General features: G+C 43.7%; 1 protein-coding gene across 1 annotated transcript; it reads right to left on the bottom strand.

The window, feature by feature from the left end:
• Nucleotides 1-1,258: 1,258 nt before the first annotated feature.
• Nucleotides 1,259-22,405, bottom strand: myo7bb (myosin VIIBb). Its single transcript, XM_076977254.1, has 47 exons — nucleotides 22,388-22,405; nucleotides 22,139-22,240; nucleotides 21,730-21,882; nucleotides 20,795-20,979; nucleotides 20,341-20,462; nucleotides 19,240-19,382; nucleotides 19,007-19,120; nucleotides 18,740-18,893; nucleotides 18,568-18,644; nucleotides 18,318-18,437; nucleotides 17,595-17,731; nucleotides 17,119-17,329; nucleotides 16,691-16,826; nucleotides 16,439-16,611; nucleotides 15,656-15,796; nucleotides 15,290-15,448; nucleotides 14,732-14,824; nucleotides 13,679-13,773; nucleotides 13,461-13,545; nucleotides 13,128-13,346; nucleotides 12,579-12,782; nucleotides 12,015-12,284; nucleotides 11,688-11,840; nucleotides 11,508-11,588; nucleotides 11,238-11,380; nucleotides 10,998-11,124; nucleotides 10,788-10,907; nucleotides 10,523-10,696; nucleotides 10,082-10,309; nucleotides 9,690-9,857; nucleotides 8,035-8,152; nucleotides 7,815-7,941; nucleotides 7,330-7,493; nucleotides 6,603-6,784; nucleotides 6,367-6,479; nucleotides 4,758-4,900; nucleotides 4,400-4,553; nucleotides 4,132-4,287; nucleotides 3,731-3,836; nucleotides 3,528-3,641; nucleotides 3,296-3,383; nucleotides 3,066-3,175; nucleotides 2,628-2,813; nucleotides 2,199-2,315; nucleotides 2,022-2,105; nucleotides 1,659-1,778; nucleotides 1,259-1,566 (listed from the first exon to the last, which is right to left on the bottom strand). Exons 1-47 carry the CDS (start codon nucleotides 22,403-22,405, stop codon nucleotides 1,474-1,476), a joined length of 6,480 nt encoding a protein of 2,159 aa, XP_076833369.1. The 3' UTR covers nucleotides 1,259-1,473.
• Between the last annotated feature and the right edge of the window lie 1,673 nt (nucleotides 22,406-24,078).

The following is a 24,078-nucleotide window of genomic DNA, read 5'->3' as shown; positions in this document are numbered from 1 at the left end:
TTGAAGAGACTCGAACCTGTGAGAAGCCTGTTGAAGTAGTTTTTGCTTCAGTGAAGAACACGACAAAGCACACAGTGACAAATAAGGCAGCTGCCTGTGTAGATCTGGAGTGTGGACTCTGCCCGAATGGCTTAAACGAAAGACAGTGTCTGAAGCCAAAACTCCCCCACAACGAATGCAAAGAATGTGACTATGTTTGGACCTGTTATTCATTTTGCCATCATGAAGATGGACCTAAATCTGGTCCCGCACGCTGGCCACCTTGTAGTGATGCACTGCAAATCTAATCTAATCTATCATATGCAGTCAATGCAGGCTTGATATAGTTGGTACTGTTTGATGTTTATTATATCTGTGGCTTCATGAAGTAGAGAATTTTATTGATATTTTATTCACCTGTGTGATTATACAAAATCTGTCTTGATGTTCAGAGTGCAACTCAATGCACTGCTGTCATTCGTGAGAATAAAGCAGAAACCGTATTGTGGACAGTGCCGGTCCCATGTGCTTTGCATCACATGGTTGATTCATACATGTTTTTGCACCAGTTATCACATTCATCATTCTCCTCTGGGGTAATAGCTGGGGTAATCATTTTACATTACTCAGACTCATGCATTAACTGCAATACTTTCTCTATAATCTATAATCACATATGATTTTCTGGAATATGTTTTATTTATATTATTTCTTACTTGCACTCTACTCTTTTGCAGTTGCTGTAAGTGATTAATTTCCCTCTGGGATTAGTAAAATGATCTATCGATATGTCTATTGATCTATCTAGTCAGATACTAAATTGTTAAACTTATTACTCTATGATCTATTTATTGTATTCAAACTAATATAACACAGTCTGTACAAAGGTGACTGAAAACAGGAAGAACCTTACGTGACTTCACAGATAAATGAAGGTGCGGAATGAAGGTTGGAATCCAGCTATAAACAGTTCCAGACAGGCCGTTTGTCATGAGGGCCAGCACCCATTAAGGCATGCAGCTGTATTGACATTGTATTGATTGGTGTATTTTACCACTTAAATACATTTCTGAAGGTTTGAGAATGTGAAATGTATTACAACTCGGAATTTCGTTGTATCATGTACAACGACAATAAATCTCTCTACTCTACTGAGTTGAGAAGAGTTAAGAAGAATTGTATAAAGGAATAATAAAAATACATCAATTAATTGTACCATTGATTTTCAGAGCTTTTATTACCAGTTACATTTTAGGGAAAATAGTTCTTGTTGCTACTACAGGCTATATCACAAGCAAGTTAAATATTTATAATCACATAATGTTGAAATCAGACTCTAATGAGAACACAACTCCTATGTCTTCCTTTACTTTGACTTCCCCTTTGAAACATTTTACACTACTGCATTGTTCTGCGAAATAAACTTTTCAGCTTGGTGTATGAAAGGCATGTGGACAATCTTAAATTCTGCACCTAGTGGTCAGGTGGAATTTTCTAAGAAAACATCTGGTTTCTAGGCCTCACAGTGGTCCTCTCGTTCTCATACATGTTCACGTAGGATTTCAGCAGGTCGTCCATTTTATAACCCTTAACACAAAAACATTGTCGCGATTATGAATATTAACATATAGTTCATATTGGTTCATATTGGGATTCAGCATTTGTTACGTTGCCCTCACCAGTGATGTTTCACAGAGCAGCGTGTTGCCTTTCACCAAGCTCCCCACGTTGAGATGAAAATAGGTGCTGCCACTAGACCAGTTGGTGATCCTGCTGAACGGATGCATAACCAGCACCTCCTGCAGGAGACATGGAGTTACACAAAACAGTTGGACTACAACAAATCATTCTAGCTTCTACTTTAGCAACAAATAATGAATAAAAACGCCAACACTGCCACAAGACTCGACGTGAAACCAGGTTTATAATTCAGTGAAATCTAAACACATTGTCCAGTGCACTGAACCCTAGTCACTGGACCAGAATGCTTCTGTTTCTCTTCTATTTCCTCCCACTTGCCACCATTATGAAGGGATATTTACCTTAGTTTTGGGGTCAATAATACTAACACCTTGTTTGCTGATTGAGATCATGATAACGCTGGGGTAACTGCGCTCAGATGTTTGCTGTGAATCAGAAGATTAATTTATGTGGATAAATTGCTTTCACTTCGGCATTAAATGAACCTGTGGCATGGTGCATTAGTTTCTGCCGGTTACCTTCACTTCGAAGAAGGCACAGCCAAACGTGGGCCATCGAGAGATGGCTTTAAGGAAGCTGACCTTGGCTTCGTCCACAGTGATGCCTGCCTGTTTGTTGTATGCACTGATGACGTGCTGTAAATGCAAAACAATGAACATCTTGTCTGGAGCTTTTGTCCACCATTTCTCAAGCTGAGGTCGGTTTTTTCTGCCGTGCTAAACCAAAGAAGCTCTACAGAAGGTCATTGAGAGATGTGTTTGTTCTAAGAACATCTTTGTGAACATGAAAAAATTGCTAAATTAGTAAGTTAGCGTGATCAAAAACACGACCCACCTCCACAAAAAGCAACACGAGCAAAATGCCTTATCAATGATGAGAAGATGATAATCATGACGTTAATCAGTACTGGTGTCAAATGTGATGAACCATTGCTTTAACTGGCTCACCTTCTTCCAGTCTTCAGGTGACATGATTCTTAGCTGGTCAGCTGGTACAAGATCCTTCAGCATTCGAGGGATCATAACAAACTGAGACCTGTCTGTGTCCACCTTGACCCTGAAGAGTAGACCAGCCAAGTTGATGACCTCCTCCTTAGACACACTGTGGTAGCCTCTCAGATACTTTGGTACCTCCTACAGAAACACAACGGTGGTAGCTTCAGAGTTCTTCCAGGTTTGGTGACAGGTAGCAGTTAAAGTGGAAACACGTGTGTAAAGGTTATAGGAGGACAGGTGGTGTTTTAAAAAATATCAACAAATAGTAAAGATGCTTAACTACAACAATAAAGTGAACTCCCTCTGCTTGACGTAAGAGCCAGTGTATGTTTTCTAGGTTACATGATAGGTGGAGGTGGATGGAGTGAATCACCAGACCACTGATCCCACCTGGGGGAAATGGAAGGTAAGGTCAGCTGTCAGATCCTTCCCAGGTATCACATTGAACCACAGTTTCCTCATGAACAGGACCAAGTAAGGAACTACTGCCACTGACCCTACTGCAAAACATGAAGGACAAAATTCTCCATCTGAGCACAAAAGCCCTAAAAAAATGTTCATTAAATTGGGAAAATATATTTTTTGCACAAGGAACTACGTATTGGTTGTGCACAGCATACCTTCTTTGGCTTTCTTTCCTTTCTTGGGAGCATCTGTGAGTTGCTTGAGGTTATCAAAAAAGTACTGCTGGTCATTCATACTCACTACCTGAAAGGAGATATATTAAGGTAAGTTCTTGCATTGACTACCCATTGGATTTAACTGTCTGTCTATGTCGCTCCCCTTTGGAAGAGAGGAATTTTCTTTTCTTTAAAAAGGGAATTTTAGGGAAAAAAATGTATGATCTGGAACCTTGTTAGAGGTTTTCACAAAAAGACCATATCCATCAGCAGAAGACAGCATAAGATTATTAGCGATGTTGCGACACAGGTCACGAATCCTTGTGGTAGTGGTGACCTCAAAGATCTGTTTAGAGGAGGGAGCACGGGGACTGAGTGAGCTTTTTCAAAATGGAAGTGAGAATAATATCCCTGTCAGGATTTCTTGTCATATACCTCTGTAGTGTCATTGGGGAAATGAACTTTATGGAAGATTTGAGAGCTGTTCTGCTGGATGGCGTCAACCTCAACCTGGTGAGGTGCCATTGTCCTGCCTTCAATCCTGAAACAGGACATGTGCATATCAACATATCAAGTAAAAGTATTCTCACTTTGAGAATCCAGAGGTACGATATTTCCTATAGCCCACAGGAGGACTAATTAACTTTTGTTTACTGAAATGTGCTGTATTTTATGTCAAGGTAGGTAAAAGGTGAATTGTAATTATAACCTCATGGTGCTTTAGAGCTAATTTTAACTGAGGTGTGATATCATACTATCTACCACAGTTTGCTTTTATGAATCGCTAACCCTGTTAGCAGTTGTACTTTAAATGGAGGTAGTGTGATTGAGCGTACGTCAGCATGGCCTGTAGTCTCTGCAGGCAGGCAGCTGCGAGAGGCTCTCTGGGCCTAGACTCCAGAAAGCGCTGAGTGTGTACTAGCAGAGCCTGACTGGGCCGGAAGAGTCCACAGCAAAGCCACAGCAGTTGCCAGCCGCGCTCCAGACTCAACCTGGGAAAGAAACACGTGAATATGAAACTCTCCTGAATATCAGTGAAAAATGGCAGGAAAGGCAGAATGGCTGTCTGGTTCTGGTTCTGGTTCTGGTTCTGGTTCTGCTCACCCAATGTTGTTGTTGGTCATCTGCTTCATGATTTGACAGTAGACCTCATCTCTCAGGGCAAGGTGCTGCAGAGCAGGACCAAAGATCTGGTCTGTTAGCTCTATTGGGGCACGCACGTTTTTGACGGGGTAGTCACCCATGTACTTAAGGATAGGTAGAGTAAAGTTAAGGGAAACTTTAAGGATTATTCATTTTTATGCAGCTTATTACTTCAATAAAAAACTAAAAAGAGCATAAAACTGCTCTTGGCAATTTAAGCAAACCATGTATTGTGGTTTGTCTGATGTCTGATTATGGAATTTCGTTTGCCGTCATGTCTGATTATGGAGGGGGAGGCTCCAGTGAGCAGGGAGGATATCAGAGAAGCAGTGGCAGGCCAGCTGGCAGAGGTCTGATTCGTTCTGCAGGGTCTTCAGTAGTGGTTGCTTGAGTGGTTCTTTTGTTCTCATCCACAGCTTCTCTCTGCCTCCTCTGCCGTGTCGCCCGGTCGCGCCCGGCTCCCTGTGGGGCGTGACGGAAAAGACACCAAACCACCACAGCTTAGATACATCGGTGTTAAAGGCAGAGGACAGCTACCATACCCAAGTCTCTAACTCAGGCTCTACAGATGGTCAAATGTTCCCTCACTACTGGTTCAGCTTCCTGTCACACCAGCCAGAGCACCCATTTTACCTGTCTGAAGTGACAATCCCCCTCACATCAGCCTTTCTCCTTCAGGGGTGATCTCACTCACCATAACACTTTCCCACCAAACGGTTCAAACACCATCCCCCAACATCAGGGAATGAGATCCATAACTCACTCCCAATGGCCTCTGCAGCACCATCCCATTTCTGACACCACATGTTACAAAGGCATATCCAGCAACCATACCCAGTATCTGGGCTGTGCTCCAACCACTCGGGTTGTGCTCTGGCAACACGGTGGCTTGGTGGTTAGCACGTTTGCCTCTTAGCACTGGGGTCTTGGGTTCAAGTCCCTATCTGAGTGGAGTTTCCATGTTCTCCCCGTGTCTGCGTGGGTTTCCTCCAGGGTCTCTGGTTTTCCTCCCACAGTCCAAAGACATGGAGGTTAGGTAAATTGGCAGTCCCTGACACTCCCTGAGTGTGTGTCTGTGTCTCGTCATGTTCAATAAAAGCAGTTTTCTGAGTGTGTGTCCATGAGTGTGTGTGTGCTTGTATTCCCAGTGGTGAATGGTGCTCTGCCACTAGGGTCTGTTCTCTCTCCCCTTCCTGCACCCCATTCAGTCCCCCAGGGGGCTGTGGATCCTGGTAGAAAGTACGTTGTGTGCAATTGGCTGCTGCTTCCGGCCAGTGTGTGATTGGTTGTGTAAGACTTGTACCTATGTTAAAATTGTTAAGTGACCTTGGGTATCTTGAAAGGCACTATATAAATTGAACATTCATTCACCACTCAACCAACCCAGTCTGCTGGTTTGTTTGCTATATTGCTCACTTGCTTTTTTAAATTAAGCATCTCATTTTGAAATCCAATATTGTCACACCTAATCTATTGTCACAAAGCAACATCATAGATGTCTGGGTCCACGTTCCTAGTGTGCAAGGCCAGATTTCATGATGGTCTGCTTTACAAGCTTTTATGCTTCTTTGGTGCTCACACTGCAGATGCTAAATACAAACAACTAATGATGCAATAACTCACAGCTAGCCAAGCAACAACTGAGTAGTCATCTAATTATGATTGTCTGAAATACATAACAGGAATATACTATAACTGTTCTGTAACTATGATTTACTGACATATGCTGAAATTATTACATTGCTGACATAAAATGTATCTAAATAATCTTCAAAATGACTATACTGACTCAAACCCACAGTGTTAAGAGTACATTCCAAAACAACAAAAATGGTGTTACTAGTGTTACAAAGACCACTAACATTTAGGACTAGTACCTCAAATGTACACAAGGCATCTCAATTCATAAATTGCGATAGCTTCAGTACCTGAAATATTCGAAGGAGAACTCTTTGAGTGAAACATGTGCCAGTCTCTCCACATTAATATCGTCCTTGTCTAACACATGTCCAGCCTTTGTCTGACTGGGGTCCCACAGACTCTGAAGACAACAGTTCAACACAGGCATATTATACCCCTGTAGTTTATTGATATAACGAATAATGACTCCACAGCCTCTAACATACAAAAGTACAAGTTAAGGTAGTTAAGGTTGATTCTGTACCATTATTTCATCAGTAGGCCTACTCAGGGTTGGCAGCATCATGATAGTGTCCATCGAGATAGCTCCACTTTGACTTGTTCTCTCATTCTGTCCTTTCATCCAACCTTGCTTGGGAGAATACTCTCCATCTTTAACAATATAAATAAGATCTCCTTTTCTGCAGCTCAGGATCGTTGTGTCATCTAGGGAAGATGTTTAGACCATTCATTTGAATTTAATAGCTGAATAATAGCTGAATTTCTTTCAAAATAGAACTTGCTATAACGGCGTGCAGTGACATCGCCCCAGAGCAGCTCCAAGAACCAAGGTGCAGTTGAACACGAACATGGACTACTGGACCCAGAATCAGCCTGTGTCCCATTGTCATGTGCATTCTGAATGACTCACTATCTCTTTACTATCTCTTTAATTCTTTACCATTTTTTTTGTAAAAAAAATTTAAAGATTTTATATATGAAAAACATATATATTGTGTAACAAACAGATGTTTGTAGAGGTAATCCAAATTAGATTTGGTCAATGTACATTGCACACTGTTCAGTATAGTCAACAGTGTGTGTTCCAATCCAAACACTGCATACTTTTTTCACTTGGACTTAGACATTTTTCACCATAGCCATAGCCTACATATTTCTCTACATACGTCTGTGGCTCTCGGTTATGTGCATCACTACTTGATTTACTGCAGTTTATATCTTGCACATTGGAGGTGTGTGTTGTGTTGTACCATGTCTGCTGATGTCTTGTTGAGCCACAGCATAGACTGAACGCTCCTTCAACCCAACAAGGAACATGTTGACTAGCTCAACCATGGCATGTGCCTTTGGTACCTTCAGTTTATACTCATCCCTTGGAGTGGAGAGGCAAACGACCTGACCCAATCTGCCCTCACTGACAGACAGATAAGAAGGGGTGGAGGGACAAACGAGTTGAAGGAAGGTTAGCATAGGCATGATTGATTCAGCATGCTAATGTAATGCTAGCACTGAATGAAAACTAGCAGCAGCAAGACCAGAGCATCTAACTCAGGTGAAAGTTAGCACCACTCGCTATATTAGCATCTTTAGTTGACTTAGCCCTTTCATCTTGCTTATATACATTATGACGTTAATGGAAATGCATAAAACTTGCACAAAAAGTATTGTAGGACTGGAGGCCTGTAGTGAGCTAGGGCGAGATGTCACCAGGTTTACAATAATGCTAAACGTTTACCTGAGTATTTGGATTCCTGTCACCTTAAGATAAGGTAGCTGTAAAAATGTTCTCTCTTTTCCTTCCTGAAATGAGAGCCCATTGTAGTTGATTGCAACCACAAACTGATCTTGTGGCAAAGGGGGACCTGGACCAAAACAAAGTTAATAAAAACAAAGATTTTTGAAACATAATTCTACAGTTGAGAACAGAGTATGACATAAATTACAAGGGAATTTACCTGAAATCATAGAGGCCTCAAAAAACCTTGAGAAATAGAGGGGCCACTTCTGACGAGCATAGATAACCACATCCTCTTTCACAGTGTTAGCACTCTCCCTGGAGTTTATATAAGGCCCCTAAGGAGATACAACAGGGACACAAAATGTATTGTATCTCTGAATTGTAATGCCCAGTGCCCACAACTCCATATCATATTAGTCTGTTGCCAGAACTACTTCTGGCCTTAATACAGCTGCTGTAACATTGCACCAACACCTCTAGCGGGTATATAAAGGCAGGTGAGGAGATGTATAATACCTGCTCGTGTGGGTATATAAGGGCAGGTGTAGAGATGTATAATACCTGCTCGTGTGGGTATATAACAGCAGGTGAGGAGATGTATAATACCTGCTCGTGTGGGTATATAAGGGCAGGTGTGGAGATGTATAATACCTGCTCGTGTGGGTGTATAACAGCAGGTGACAAGAGGTGTAATACCTGCTCGTGTGGGTATATAAGGGCAGGTGAAGGGATGTGTAATACCTGCTTGTGTGGGTATATAAGGGCAGGTGAGGAGATGTGTAATACCTGCTCATGTGGGTATATAACAGCAGGTGAGGAAATGTATAATACCTGCTCGTGTGGGTATATAACAGCAGGTGAGGAGATGTATAATACCTGCTCAGAACACAGCACACAGAACACAGAACAGAACACAGACACAAGAAGGAGTGTGTTCTTACTTTAATGAGGAGCTCTGTAAGGGCAGGTGACCTGCTCGTGTGGGTATATAACAGCAGGTGAGGAGATGTATAATACCTGCTCGTGTGGGTATATAACAGCAGGTGAGGAGATGTATAATACCTGCTCGTGTGGGTATATAAGGGCAGGTGTGGAGATGTATAATACCTGCTCGTGTGGGTGTATAACAGCAGGTGACAAGAGGTGTAATACCTGCTCGTGTGGGTATATAAGGGCAGGTGAAGGGATGTGTAATACCTGCTTGTGTGGGTATATAAGGGCAGGTGAGGAGATGTGTAATACCTGCTCATGTGGGTATATAACAGCAGGTGAGGAAATGTATAATACCTGCTCGTGTGGGTATATAACAGCAGGTGAGGAGATGTATAATACCTGCTCGTGTGGGTATATAACAGCAGGTGAGGAAATGTATAATACCTGCTCGTGTGGGTATATAACAGCAGGTGAGGAGATGTATAATACCTGCTCGTGTGGGTATATAAGGGCAGGTGAGGAGATGTATAATACCTGCTCGTGTGGGTATATAACAGCAGGTGAGGAGATGTATAATACCTGCTCGTGTGGGTATATAAAGGCAGGTGAGGAGATGTATAATACCTGCTCGTGTGGGTATATAAGGGCAGGTGTAGAGATGTATAATACCTGCTCGTGTGGGTGTATAACAGCAGGTGACGAGAGGTGTAATACCTGCTCGTGTGGGTATATAAGGGCAGGTGAAGGGAAGTGTAATACCTGCTTGTGTGGGTATATAAGGGCAGGTGAGGAGATGTATAATACCTGCTCGTGTGGGTATATAAGGGCAGGTGAGGAGATGTGTAATACCTGCTCGTGTGGGTATATAAGGGCAGGTCAGGAGATGTATAATACCTGCTCGTTTGGGTATATCACAGCAGGTGAGGAGATGTATAATACCTGCTCGTGTGCCAGGCTGACCAGTTGCACCAGCTTGGCTTCAGACTTGGTCTCAATAACATTGAGGCTTATGCATTCACGCACCACCGTCCTCGCCATCTCCGCGCTGCTCTTTGAGCCGTACTGGACGTAGTAGTGCTTTGCTGCCAGCTGCACATACTCGTCCTCCTGGTTAAGGCACAAGAAAAGCGATTCAGAGCGACAGCGCCAATAGCGGCTGTAAAACATGCCCGACTCACACCAAATAATGAAGACTCAGCTCAGCAAACGCAGCTAGCATGCTATGCTAAAATCAGTTTTTCTCATTCAAGGCTGGGTAGGTCAAAGTTGATAGGTCAATGAGGTGATAAAAATCCCATGAGTACAGAGAGGCTGATGAAGATCTGGCAGACCTTGTCAGACTGGTACTCTCCAGACTTGATGCCACGGATGATCTGCCTATAGATCAGGTCGGTGCTGATGTGGTCAATGGTGCCGTCATGCCAAGGAGCGAAAAGCTCCTTACGGAAGGAGAGCTTCCAGGGAGCGCTCTTCTCCTCTTTGCCCTGCCTCCGCTCCTCCTGCTCACACTGGGAGATTGCGTCCAGCACATGCTCACCTCCACTGCCCAGAGTCCACATCTAGGTGTAGAAGAAGAGGGGTTCAGCTTGGCCTCACGGAGCGGAGAGCAAAGAGAACATGGGGTTGCCATTCTGGCTGAGGAGACCCATGCAGTGATTTCAGGATTAAACATTACAAAGATAATAATCCTGGATAGCGACATACATTTCGTATTGTGAAAGAAGGGAGACAACAACGTGAACGTTCATTGATGTCATTCGTCTTGCTCAGACCTTGTCATGGAGAGTGATGTACAGGGAGAAGCCAAAGGTGTCGCACAAGCGGATTTTCTTTGCGATGTCACCGCACAGCTCTGCAGAGGTACTGGCAGAGTCCACATGTAGGCTGAGGTCACGGTCATCCATCAGGGCCACAGACACCTTGATGGGCTCCTTTACCTCCACTGCCTACCAATGACACAGCAGCAGGGTTGGCTATGGTTGGCTATTGCTCAATCACTTTTCCATATCTGGTCAGTTGACAACCAAACAATCCTACCTGTAATTCAATCCAGCAGGGCAGTTCCTTTCGTTCACCATTGGTTAACGTACGCTGGAGACGTTTGGCACAGTTAGAGGAGAACTCGTTGGGTCCTCTGTGAATAAACGTCTGCAGAGTCTACAGAACAGAATGGATTAGAACAGATCATGTGAAGAGAGAACATAACAGAAGAACAGAACACAGACACAAGAAGGAGTGTGTTCTTACTTTAATGAGGAGCTCTGTGGGAGGGAAGATGCCAAGACAGATAGACAAAAGTACCCAGCCCCGGTTAGAACTTCTCTGGTTCTTATTTTTGGATAGCTGCTTACAGATCTGACAGTAGATTTCATCTCTGCAATACCCATAGAGAAGATTTTTGGTTACAAGTTCCACATTCATTGCAGGAAAGTACCACGCTGCTGAGATTTACTGAGTATGGTGTTCCTATGGTGATATGCAAATTACCTAATGTCTGGTCTAACAATGCCATATCCTACAATAGTGTGCAATTTTTCCAGTGCAGTCATTGGACGATCAAGAGTAGGTCCTTCTCCAATCAAAATATCATGTTCCTCTTTAACATCCAATAAAGAACTGGTTTCTTCAGGCTGCAAAATATGAAATCTATCAATATGAGTTGTAATACTTGGCTGTGACAATAATAAAAACAAATAATAATACTGTGCATTGATTCAAATTGGGTTCATTCATGTTTGAAGCTAAATATGATCTGACCTCTTCTGGAATGGTGGAACGTCTTCTCTTCCCAGTTTCATCCATTTGTTTGTGCTGTTTGTTCTTTCTCCGCAACATTTTCTGTAGATACAAGGTCAACGTTCATAAATCCTGACAGCGCTGCTTGAACTCTGGAGAACATGGAGACATGGGTGAACTTCACAGTGAGCGAGAGGTCACCTGATCTAAACCAACTAGGTGACTCAGACGTCGTCCTTGTCTTTGTCCCAGGTTCATCTGTATGGGGTCAGCGGTTACAGAGAGGCGTGCTTGTTTGGGCTCAGGGATGTCCCCCATAAACCTCAGGATTATCCACCACACTGTTAAACACGCCTTTAAAGAAGGAGAAAGAAACACAGTGAAGAGGAGAGGAGAAGGCAGTCAGTTAGAACCAATGGGAGGGGAGGAGAGGAGAGGGTGGAGGAGGAGACATGGTGACGTGATGGTAGCACGCTACACTGATTTATCCTCCATTGCTCCCACTTCAAAAAAAACAAAGATGCTCACCAGCGTATCTCTCTCGTCCTCGTGGTATAGGAGGGGCTGGCGCAGTCTCTGTTCAATGTGCATGTGTGTAGCAGAGCCTTGGAAATGCAGAGCAGAAAACTTAGAGAAGGAGAACTCGCCCTCCTCTTCATCCTCATCTTCCTCCTCATCTTCCTGCTCATCTTTTTTCATCATCTGGCTATCAGGATTGCCTTCATCTGCAGGACTCACTACAACCTTCACAACACTCTCAGTGGCCTCCACCTTCTTCAGGTCCATCGATGCTTGTTCCTTATCCAACAAACAGAAACACCAGTTCACTGACTGCAAACGTATCTGTAGTGTGACCGTACAAATTTTCTAAGCTATAAATGTCTGTGTGTATTGCTTTGTATGCAAAACTTGTATTTCATCTAACTGGTTTGATTACAATACACAAAGATAAACACTATAATAATAACAAATGGTATTACAATTGTAAGATTAACATTTGCATACAGATATGAATCAGGACGCCAGCAGCGTAAACATTCCCATCATAAACGTGTCTTTGTTCCTGCTTCTCCCATGCCATAAAGACATTACCTCCACGTCCTCGGCCGCGGGCTCATCCTGGCTAGCTCCAGCTTTTGGCAGGAAGCCAAAGATGCTCTCCACCATTTCTTCATTAGTCTCGTCTGCAGAGCAGGCAGTCGGTTCCTGTGATTGGCTGAGCACCTCCTCAAGCCTCTGCTGGAGCTCCTGAGCGGCGAGTTCCCGAGCCTGCCTCTCCGACTCAGACAGGAAGGCCTGGCACACCACCAAGAAGATATAAAATATGAGGACCAAGGGTGAGAAGGTCTCAGAACAGCCTTGATAGCCTCATGCCCCAATTCATGGCTGCCACCATAAACCAGGTGAGAGAAGGAATTACAGGTACCCACCATATTGAACTGTCCTCCCCAAACAAAGGATAAAAGTATAGTTGTATATGTTAAAGCATATCTTTCTGTTATATTATTATGCTTATTACTTGACTTGTTTCTTGCAAAATTATTTTTAACATGGTGTGAACAAAGCATAACGAGATGAAATAAAGCAGGGAATTAACACCACACCACTGGAAACAGTAACATTCACTAAAATGAAATGTACATCATCCTTCAGTCGTTTGAGCTGTTTCCTGGCCAGGAAACCTCTGGTGCGGGACTGCAGCAAAACGACGGCATCTCGCTTGCGTTTCAGGTCTTTCCTGGCGAGACAGCCTCGTGCGTGCGTCTGCAGGGTGATGGCGGCAACCCGTCTGCGATGGTACTCTACACGGTTCTGTCTAGCACGTATGGCGGCTTGAATGCGGACCAAACCCTTTAGTAACTGGCACGTGAAAGAGAGGACACTTCTATTAAAGAAGGCCTGATCTAAACAGACATTCAGACACTTGACACTAAAGATAAACAGGTCACTGAAGACAAATGGGGCACAATTTACCTTCCCAAACACTTTCCGGTCCTGGTGACCTCGCCAGTGTCTCTGCATCGTCAAGGCTGCACTCTTCTTCTTGAGGAAAGTCTTCCTACAAAACATACAAACAAACACAAAAGAAAGACAGACATTGACATTTGAGCACACAACAGCCCAAAATGGGTCAGTGAGTTTGAGGCGGAGCTCCAGTTCAGGTGTGAGTTGGGCAGGTGAAGGTAAAGCACCTGTCTTTGTGACCCATCATGACTCTCTGAATAATTAGAGCCTTGCGGTTGAGTTCCTGCTCCCTCTTCACCTCCAGGAAGGAGTCGTGGTGATCCTGAGGACAAACAAATGTAAGAACATGCCAATTACACATCGCATCGTAACTCATTTAAATACCCATGGTTATAAAGACTGACAGGACAAACCATGATAAAGGCTTTTCAAATCAGCACTTGGGCCACATAGTGGGTCTCACCATTGGCCACAGGAGAGAATAAGCTTGTGCATATTTTAACAGGTCAGACATTTGGTCTGCTGCCTATTGTCTTCCCTACCTGCACAGGTATCACAGGTATTCACAGGTACCAGAGGTATCACAGGTACCACAGGTATTCACAGGTACCAGAGGTATCACAGGTACCACAGGTATTCATAGGTACCAGAGGTATCACAGGTATTCACAGGTACCAGAGGTATCACAGGTATTCATAAGTACCAGAGGTATCACAGGTACCACAGGTATTCATAGGTACCAGAGGTATCACAGGTACCACAGGTATTCACAGGTATTCATAGGTATTCATAGGTACCAGAGGTTTCACAGGTACCAGAGGTATTCATAGGTACCAGAGGTATCACAGGTACCACAGGTATTCACAGGTATTCACAGGTATCACAGGTACCAGAGGTATCACAGGTACCACAGGTATTCATAGGTACCAGAGGTATCACAGGTATTCACAGGTACCAGAGGTATCACAGGTACCACAGGTATTCATAGGTACCAGAGGTATCACAGGTATTCACAGGTACCAGAGGTATCACAGGTACCACAGGTATTCATAGGTACCAGAGGTATCACAGGTACCACAGGTATTCACATGTACCAGAGGTATCACAGGTATTCACAGGTACCAGAGGTATCACAGGTATTCACAGGTACCAGAGGTATCACAGGTATTCACAGGTATTCACAATTTTGCAAGCCAAATTTACAAGGTTGTGAGACATCTAAGCATCTCTGGCATTGACTAGGTGTGGGAATGCCAGAATAACAGAACGTCCACGGTTACCTTGAGAAAGATCTTGGTCTTGCCTATCCTCCAGTCGTTTGTATTCTGAACCACAGCTCTGCAGATGGCATTGCAGCAGTCTGCTGCAGACTCCTGTTAAGAGACACAGGGAGACATCAGCTGTAGCATACACAGCAGACCTGCAGACAAGGCCACAGCACGCGTGCCCTTCATGATTTTAATATGCTGTAACATAAACTGGATTATTGGATAATACTACAACTTAGAGCAGAGAGTTTCAACTCTGGTCCTGAATTTTGTAATCACTGACCAGTAAACTGGACAGTCAAGGGAATGTAACTGATTGAGCATTTTGCCATCATAACTCACTACTAGGTAGAATGAGGGTTTTAAATCTTTCTTCTATGATATACATGAACTATCAGTGTTTAGAAAATCCAAAACTGAACTTTGAATTCAAGGTCCAGACTTTATGACCTATTGGATAGTACATTTTACAATACGCTATATGAAAAATATTACACATAACACATAAAATACATAATAATATAAACCAAATCATTCAATAATGAAATAACTGTTAGTAGAATTTCCCACTTTGTTGGGATCGCAGTCCGTAGTCTTCAGCAGAACACGATACCGTCCCAGGAACTCCGTGAATCTGTGTTGGATGGGATATCCCAACCTGCGTATTTTGATGGTCTCCAACACACCAGAGTATTGAAGCTGCTGCATGCACAGCTTCCGATCGAAGGCCTGGGGCAGAATCGTAGGACAGGTGAGGAGGCTTAAAGATGGCGATGGCCAGGTGCTAACGAGAGCCAGGCGCTAACGAGGGCCAGGCGCTAACGAGGGCCAGGCGCTAACGAGGGCCAGGCGCTAACGAGGGCCAGGCGCTAACGAGGGCCGGATTCTAACGAGGGCCGGATGCTAACGAGGGCCAAGCGCTAACGAGCGAGATACCTTGGAAAGCTTGCTGTCGTTGGGCTTGAAGCAGCGGATGAAGAAAGGCTGGCAGAGGGAGAGCGCCTTCATCAGGGAGTCCAGAGACTGGCGGAACTGACCGCTCAGGGTGGACAGGTGACGCCGCGAATCGCTCACTTGCTGTGTGAAGAAGTTAACACACAGTTTGTCAATTTCTTATTTCAACACTTAATTGACAAGATCAGTCGGTGGTTTTCCCACAGTTCATGGTCATAAAGTACACCAGTGTTATTGTATTTGTAGTGGTTACTAGTTTCAACTTATTTATACTAGTTTTACACTATGAATTCTCCTTCTGTAATATGATTATTAAAGAATTAGCATTAGCATTTATGATATAACTAAAATCATTGTGGCATGAAGTAATTTCATTTGATGTAAACAAAATAAAATAAAATATATGTTATGTTAATGAATTATACAGAATATGACTAAGGATTTGAAGTACCAAAGCAAAATAATAATAATAATAATAATAATAATAATAATAATAATAATAATAATAACATGTAATATTATAATATATGCAGAATGTGAAAGACACTATCTGCAGTATGTGAAAGACACAAGTAGTTTTATTGTCAATTCTGCATATGTACAGGACATACAGAGAATTGAAATTACATTATTCTCCTTCCCAAGTTTCAGCACAAAATAACACGAAAGTACACAAAAGTACACGAAAGTCAGAGCAGAGAGAACACAGACACATGCTATGTGTGAGGTTGTGTGAGGTTGTCAGTGAGTGGCAGTCAAACACACCCGTAAGGAACTCTTGGGGGTGATGAGAACCCTTTTGTTGTTGTTGTTGCCGGGCTTTGCCGTGCAGGCTGTCAACTCCGTCTCAAAGATCTGCCTGAGCATCTTGCTGGAGGACTTCTGGATCAGGGTGATGATGTCCAAGCTCACGGCATCTCTGTTCTTCTCCAGAAATCCTGTGGAAATACAGAACACACTTCAGCCACTTTGCTGTGGGATTAATAATTTCTTACAGGTACTGAATGTTATCCTTACCATTGCAGTCGTAGTGGACGACCCCGGCGAAGTGGCGAATACCAAACTGGGCACTATGACTGCTCTTGGGTGAGTGGTACAGCCCACTTCTGTTGTGTACCTGGTTCATTTTGTTCAACATGGTAGTGTCGGTGCCCTAACAAAAGTCACATTTACAGATTAAATAAAATTCACCGGAGAGCGGAGTCATTGTGCATGCTTGGTTTTAGCAAGTTGTTTTGGATGTTGCAGTTTTCCTTCTCAGTTTTTCCTTCTCCGATGCAACTCGTGAAAGGCTAAAGAACCGGCAGAGGACTTGACAGAAGAGCTTTTACAGAAGTAAAGTGAAACGCTTCAGCGTTATGGCCATAACGGAATACAGCACGGCACACTGGGCCTCTTCCAGCCCTGCGTCTGAGTTGATGTGGGGCTGGTTGTAGCTAACTCGCCTTGGGGAAGTTACTCTCCTCGTCAATCAGAGCCAGGATGTTGAGGGGTTTCAAGGCCAGGAGGTCCAGCGTGGGCTGGTTGTCGGTATAGGTGATGTGGTTCCAGGAGATTCCCTCTTTAAGGTATCCCTCCTGCTCTAGTTTAAAGATGTGCGCCACAAAGAACTGCTGCAGGTTCTCGTTAGCATAGTTAATGCACAGCTGCTCAAAACTGCACACAAGCAGACATACACAGTCCATCCCTTTCTTAATCATTCATTCATTTCTAATACACACTGGGTACAACAGTATAGTTTCTAAAGTATTTTGCTCATTTTTATCATATTTTGTTTGACACAAGTTATTATAGTGGTCAAGACCTTGATCCTGGCGAGCTATCATCCTGCACAGGTGCAGGTAGAAAGCCAGGAACCTCTCTAGAGGTCTGATGACCACTGGTGTAATGTGTCAATGTAAATGTCAGATTCTGTTCATACCTGTTCTTTTTGAAATTCTCAAAGCCAAAAATGTCGAGAAGGCCAATAGACTTCTTAGTATAAGATCCAGTTTGCGGTTTATGGATGGCAATGTTAATTTTCCCAAACATCCACACAAACAGTCTGCTGTATATGGCCTGAGGAAGATTAATAACCCAGAACAACCAAATAAAAAGTTAAAATCAAGAGTTCAGCTTCACAATAAGACTACACTTATTTAGAACAGGAACAGAAACAAAATTTAAATGTAGAGTTTGGGTAGGTAACATCTTAAAAACGAGGACTAAGACAAACTAATGAAGAAAAGCAGAATACAGATAAGAATAGAAAACAGGCTGTGTTAAATAGGACAGAAGGCCAGCATGCATTGTGTGTGTGTGTGTGTGTGTGTGTGTGTGTGTGTGTGTGTGTGTGTGTGTGTGCGTCTACAGAAGAGAACTGTCTGTAATGTAAAAAATCTTTCCCATTTCTAGAAATAACATCCAGAGAGAAGCAAACACATGTATATGCTGCTACTCTATCAAGTCTGTGATTGATGGTCCATAAATTGATTTCCATGGTAGAAAATAGCAGACAGCAGTCTGAACCCATTCAGATAGAGGGAATTGTCTTTCAGTATGGACAGTCCCCCAACAAAAATAAACTAAAGCAAAAAGGACCCTCCTGACTTCCCCATCATCTCTGGCTTGACTATCATTATGGAAAGGCAAGTGAACTGTGTACCTTCGCTAATGCGTCCCTACAGTCTGTGGCCTGTTCTGAGCTGAGAGGCTTCGTCACACGTTCGCGGTTTGTCAGGAACGTCCGGCAGGTCAGACTGGTGTCCAAAGCTGATCTGTCAACCTGACAACAAGAAGAAACATAAATATAAATGACTCTGGAGAACTTCACCTTAAGGTAAACTGTATTACTAGACTATATTAATATGTAAGATGCAACCATACACTAAAACTAAGAGGAAAGTTAGCATCACCTCCAGCAACTTGGCAGTGATTGTGAAATGGTCAGATGACTCGACTTCACAGCTGTCCAAGTTGTTCACAATGCTGGCTGATAAGGACCAAAAAAGACAAATTTAAAACCAAAAAATAACTTTTTCACCCAACTGTTAAGTCGACAAAACCTGAGATCATTCAGCAGCTCACCTTCAAAACTGATGTTGCCCATATGGAGAATAGCAGCTAATAATTTAAATATTTCCCAGCATTCCTTCTCTGTGAAGGTGAGCACCTTGAGAGCCGTGCGTATCCGGCTAAACTCGTCTGCATCATCCAGTCCATCGCACATAATGCAATCACCCTGTGCCATGTGGAAAGAGGATTTGTGGAGGGTTTGGCAACAACAGGAGCTGCGTTTATAATGATGTGTGTGTATGCGAGCTGTTAGGGACGCTGGTGCTGAGATGTTCATACCTCTGTCAGGTACTTAAACTGCTTCGCATTACCCAGTGACAGAAGCCGCTTCTGGTCCTCCGACATCCCCGATAAAAGGCAATAAAAAATGTGGTAGTTCCGTTCTTGTGGGGCCTTTAGATAATGCAGAAATGCAGGGGTTTATATTGGCCAATTAAACTGATGGGGGTGGTGGATGTTGTTTTTTTAACGGTTTTTTAAAAACATTTTAACCATAAAAACATACTACTCACCTGATGGCATACTCTGGACTTCTCCAGCAGGTACTGTTCCATGTGAGCAAACTCTATTACACCCTCCTTGTTGAAGAAGATCTCCACGTACTTCCCGAAGCGGCTGGAGTTATCATTACGGATGGTTTTGGCATTCCCAAAAGCTACGCAGGCCAAAGACAAGAGATGGTAACCAGCTTTTCATTCGATTTAATATTTATGTCAAAAGTAAGACACATTCCAGGTGCAGCTACATATTTTTCTTTATGTACAAACCTCCGTACTTCTGACAAAGGGACCAAAGGAGAAAGGAGTCATCACCCAGAACCATGTGATAATGGAGGTGTAGGTGGTGGTGGTGGTGGGAGGGGGGAGTGTGTGTGTGTGTGTGTGTGTGTGTGTGTGTGTGTGTGTGTGTGTGTGTGGGGATGGGGGGGGGGTTGTGTGTGTGTTTGTGGGGGGCGGAGTGTGTGTGTGTGTGTGTGTGGGGGGGGGGGGGGGGACTGTGTGTGTGTTTGTGGGGGGGGAGTGTGTGTGTGTGTGTGTGTGTGTGTGTGTGTGTTTGTGGGGGGCGGAGTGTGTGTGTGTGTGTTTGTGGGAGGGAGTGTGTGTGTGTGTGTGTTTGTGGGGGGGCGGAGTGTGTGTGTGTGTTTGTGGGGGGGGTGTTTGGGGGGAGTGTGTGTGTGGTGGGGGGGTTGTGTGTGTGGGGAGTGTGTGTTTGTTGGGGGGGGATTGTGTGTGTTTGTAGGGGGGGGGGGGAGTGTGTGTGTGTGTTTGAGGGGGGGGGGGGGGGGTGTTTGTACCTTCCAGGATGGGGTGTGTGTGTGTGTGTTTGTGGGGGGGAGTTTGTACCTTCCAGGATGTTGTGTGTGTGTGTGTTTGTGGGGGGGGGGGGGGGGGGGGGGGGGGGGGGGTGTTTGTACCTTCCAGGATGGTGTGTGTGTGTGTGTGTTTGTGGGGGGGGCTGTACCTTCCAGGATGGGGAGTGTGTGTGTGTGTTTGTGGGGGGGGAGTGTGTATGTGTGTTTGTGGGCGGTGGAGTGTGTGTGTGTGTGTTTGTGGGGGGTGGAGTGTGTGTGTGTGTTTGTGGGGGGTGGAGTGTGTGTGTGTGTGGGGCTGTACCTTCCAGGATGGGGTTGGCCTGCAGGATCTGCTGTTCAATCCAGGAGTGTTGACCACTCACTGCTGCCAAGAACTGCAGAATCAGCTTAGTGCTCTCAGTTTTACCTGCCCCGGACTCCCCACTGATGTGTACACACACACACACACACACACACACACACACACACACACACACACACACACACACACACACCAAGGAACCAAATTAGTTTCATCTTATCAACACACATCACTAAATCCATGTTGGCTTATTTCACAATGCATATAACATCCAAACAAAACCCTGACCCTCGGGGAACACGTCCACCTGGTCACCTGGTCCCTCTTATTTTGTGGAAGGGCAAATCGCTACAATTCAGTCAAAAAAACTGCAGGGGGAGTCAGAGTGGGCGGTACCACCGGGTCCTGCTGGGGGAGTCAGAACGGGCGGTACCACTGGGTTTTGCTGGCCCACCTGATGATGCAGCACTGGTTGCACTGGTTCCGTAGCATGTTGTAGTAGCAGTTGTCTGCGATGGCGAACACGTGAGGGGGGAGTTCGCCCAGCCGACGTCCGTGGTACTCACGCACCTGCTCGGCCGTGTAGATGGGCAGCAGCTGGTAGGGGTTCACCGCCACCAGGACGGAGCCGATGTAGGTCTGACAGGACCAGAACCAGAGAAACGCTTTAGTTTATGGGGCTTGGATGGGCAGAGTCCAGAAAACACCGGGCACAGACTACAACACTGACAGGAATGCAAGGTGTATGGACATTACTGATATAAAGTCAAACTGGATAAATGTCAAAGGCCAACTGAAGAGATCCAACTGAAAACACAATTAACCCAATGTACAGTACATACAGTATATACACTTTCATTTTTAGAATACTGGGTCAGCAAACATACAGAAAGCCAGTGGTGATTTCCTAGCAGATCTGATTCACCTAGTAAGCACGTCATCATCTGAATCGGGTGTGTTGGAACACTGTTAATAATAAACTCTGCAGTACAGTGTGACACTTCCGACACAACGAGGGCAGGAAGGCCTGGATATAGTTTGAGCCCTTACAAGAGAACTCGTCATCCAAAGATGACGTTACTCTGATGTTAATCTGATGTTACTCTTTCTTTCTAATGAATCAAGGGGTGATATATCTACAAGCCATTATATATTATCTCCAGATTGACATCAATCTCAATCCAGAAGAATGCAAAAATAGGAACAGTAAAAAAAATTAAAATACTGCCAAGCCTCTGTTAGGATGCTTGAGTGTGAAGTAAAATGACACAGGAATTTTGACACGTTAACTTGTTGGGTACTTTCTTACTTATGTACCCTAAAATATCAATCACCACACCAGGAGAGCAGCCTTAATAAACATCAGAATGAACAATCAACAGTGCTTACATAGATGATTCCCTGTTTGTGGCGAATCATTAAGTTCCTGAGGACACCAGCCTCCGTCATGTCCCCCAGTTTGATCATGTCATCCACTCCCTCCACAGACGTGGGGTGCATGGGTTGGATGGAGGCTCTCTGGCCCTCAGAGACAGACAGCTCCTGATACAGCAGACACCATTATTCAAACTCTTCAGTACAGCAGCACATTAAACCTCTCTTACAGAATCCTAGGGAACCATGACTGGTCACATGATTATAAAGTAGATCAATTTTGGTCTAATTACCTGGTCAGAGTAGAAACATTTAATGAACTGAATTTGGATGAATTTGAAGAGAAAAATGCTCGACTCTAGGTATCCAACATCGCTGTGAGTAAACCTTATTGTCTCTTTGATTTCTTTCTTTATTTTCCTACCTTCCCCTCATCGTCGACAAGTCGTAGCAGCCTGCCATCAGTAACCTTAACACGGGCTCCAATGGGCACACCAATATTGGAGTCCACCCAGACATAATCCCCCTAAAATCAGCACCACAGGCAAAATTACATCACACACCTCAAACCAACATAACGTCTGTTATACACTACTGTCAGAAAAGCAATGCACATCACATGCTAATTGACTATCACAAAATTATTTGATTAAATAAATCTATAAATACATACCTTAGTCAGCACGACCATTAAGACCCTTAAGTTTTTGTCCTCTATTGTGGTGAATATAAGATTTAGTCAGTGTGAAACCTCAAAACTCCAAAAAACAACAGATGGCACATAAAAACCCAACCAAGAATGAACATTGACTATTTTGAAAAATGTACAAATCCTAAAAATAAACCATCATTCTATCTCTCAGTGAAGGAAGAGTCTCCTTTCTTCTACCTCAGGATGACACCTAAATAAATCAGCTTCCAAGAAAAAGCCATACGTGTCTTAGGTCATTTTTCCCCACCCCACTGAACGAGAGGAATAAGGAAACGGGCGTGTCCCTCACACACACACACTCTCTCTCTCTCTTTATGGCACTTTGACTTTGGTCTACTTTGGTATGCGATCCAAGTACAAAACTGAACCCGATGTCTTTTTCAGCCCAAGCTCTTGTCTTAGAGAGCTTCAATAACAGACCAACAGTGCCTACATAAGGGTGGACACGTGAGACCTCTAAAGACGTTAAGACCCAGTGAATTCGCAAAATACAAAAGCCGTTTCCATTCCGCTGGGTGACAGTGAGGCGTTTTCACCTGTTATCACCTGTGTCTTTTTGGACCCTTGACCAAGTAACTATGAGTAAAGGGGCAATTAAGCAATAAACTCAGAAATAAGAAATGAAGGCCACAGTACTGTAACACGGTGTAGGTAGGAGTCATTAATGAAAGAGAGTGTGTTAACAACCAATGTCATAGAAATCAAATGAGGCTTTACCTCAGCTCATTGTAAATGAAGCACATTAATGCTTATTTGAAGTCCTTTAAATGAATGCAGTACTGAGTAGTGTGCTCGAGTCCGGTATCCCTTCAAACTGGAATATTTATGACTCGAATTAATGTTTTATTCACTCGAGACTTTTGCTAAAAAAGAATGCAACATCAAGTGTAGGGGGAAAACAAGAAGTTTTTTCTATATAATCTAAGGCATTTTGCATGTCAGTTCCAATACAACTCTGCCCACTTTAATTTAGTGAATTCTGGATGGTCGAAGTCCACATAATGACGTCAACGTGTGGTCAAATGGTGCCCAAGTCCTCAGAAGCGCTCGGTTTGAAAACGGACCTGACAACCTGAAATTATCACTGACAGAGAAACTGGCCTATGGACTTTCTCTGAGGCTCAGACTGTTGATAGTTGTTGGCATGTTTACATTTACGGCATTTAGCAGACGCTCTTATCCAGAGCGACTTACAAAAGTGCTAAGTGTTTAGTCAGAATATGCATCTCTATCTAGTATAAACAGGTTTAAGTCCAAACTACTCGAGCTCAAGCACTGCCATAAACAGTTGCCAGTGCTGATACCTAGAAAGAAGAAAACTAGTAATAGCAATTAGCTCTAGAACCAGCAAAACAACCTGGTAACAAGCAGTCTAAGCCCAAAAGTAAATTGGAAAACTCAAGCCTACCTTACCAGCAGAGAAGACAAATCTAATCAGGACACACTTGCACACTGCATGTTGTGTCCCAATCAATCAAATTTTATTTATATAGTGCTTTTTACAACAGTTGTTGTCACAAAGCAGCTTTACAAGTGTAAGGGCGACAGTGGCAAGGATAAACTCCCTAAAAGCATGAGGAAGAAACCTTGAGAGGAATCCATCCTCTGGCCGACGCCGGTCTCCATAACAACAAAAAGAGATATGTATGAAC

This window comes from Brachyhypopomus gauderio, chromosome 16 (assembly GCF_052324685.1).
Source record: "Brachyhypopomus gauderio isolate BG-103 chromosome 16, BGAUD_0.2, whole genome shotgun sequence".
Lineage (NCBI taxonomy): Eukaryota > Metazoa > Chordata > Actinopteri > Gymnotiformes > Hypopomidae > Brachyhypopomus > Brachyhypopomus gauderio.
This window is presented reverse-complemented; position numbering and strand designations above follow the sequence as displayed.

Bases quoted from the DNA above. Each gene is read 5' to 3' on its own strand.
- myo7bb (XM_076977254.1), bottom strand. The intron at 16,827-17,118 runs GCGAGTTAGCTA...GACTTTTGTTAG, and splicing joins AGGAGAGTAACTTCCCCAAG to GGCACCGACACTACCATGTT. The intron at 3,384-3,527 runs GTTCCAGATCAT...ATCTCCTTTCAG, and splicing joins TTGTGAAAACCTCTAACAAG to GTAGTGAGTATGAATGACCA.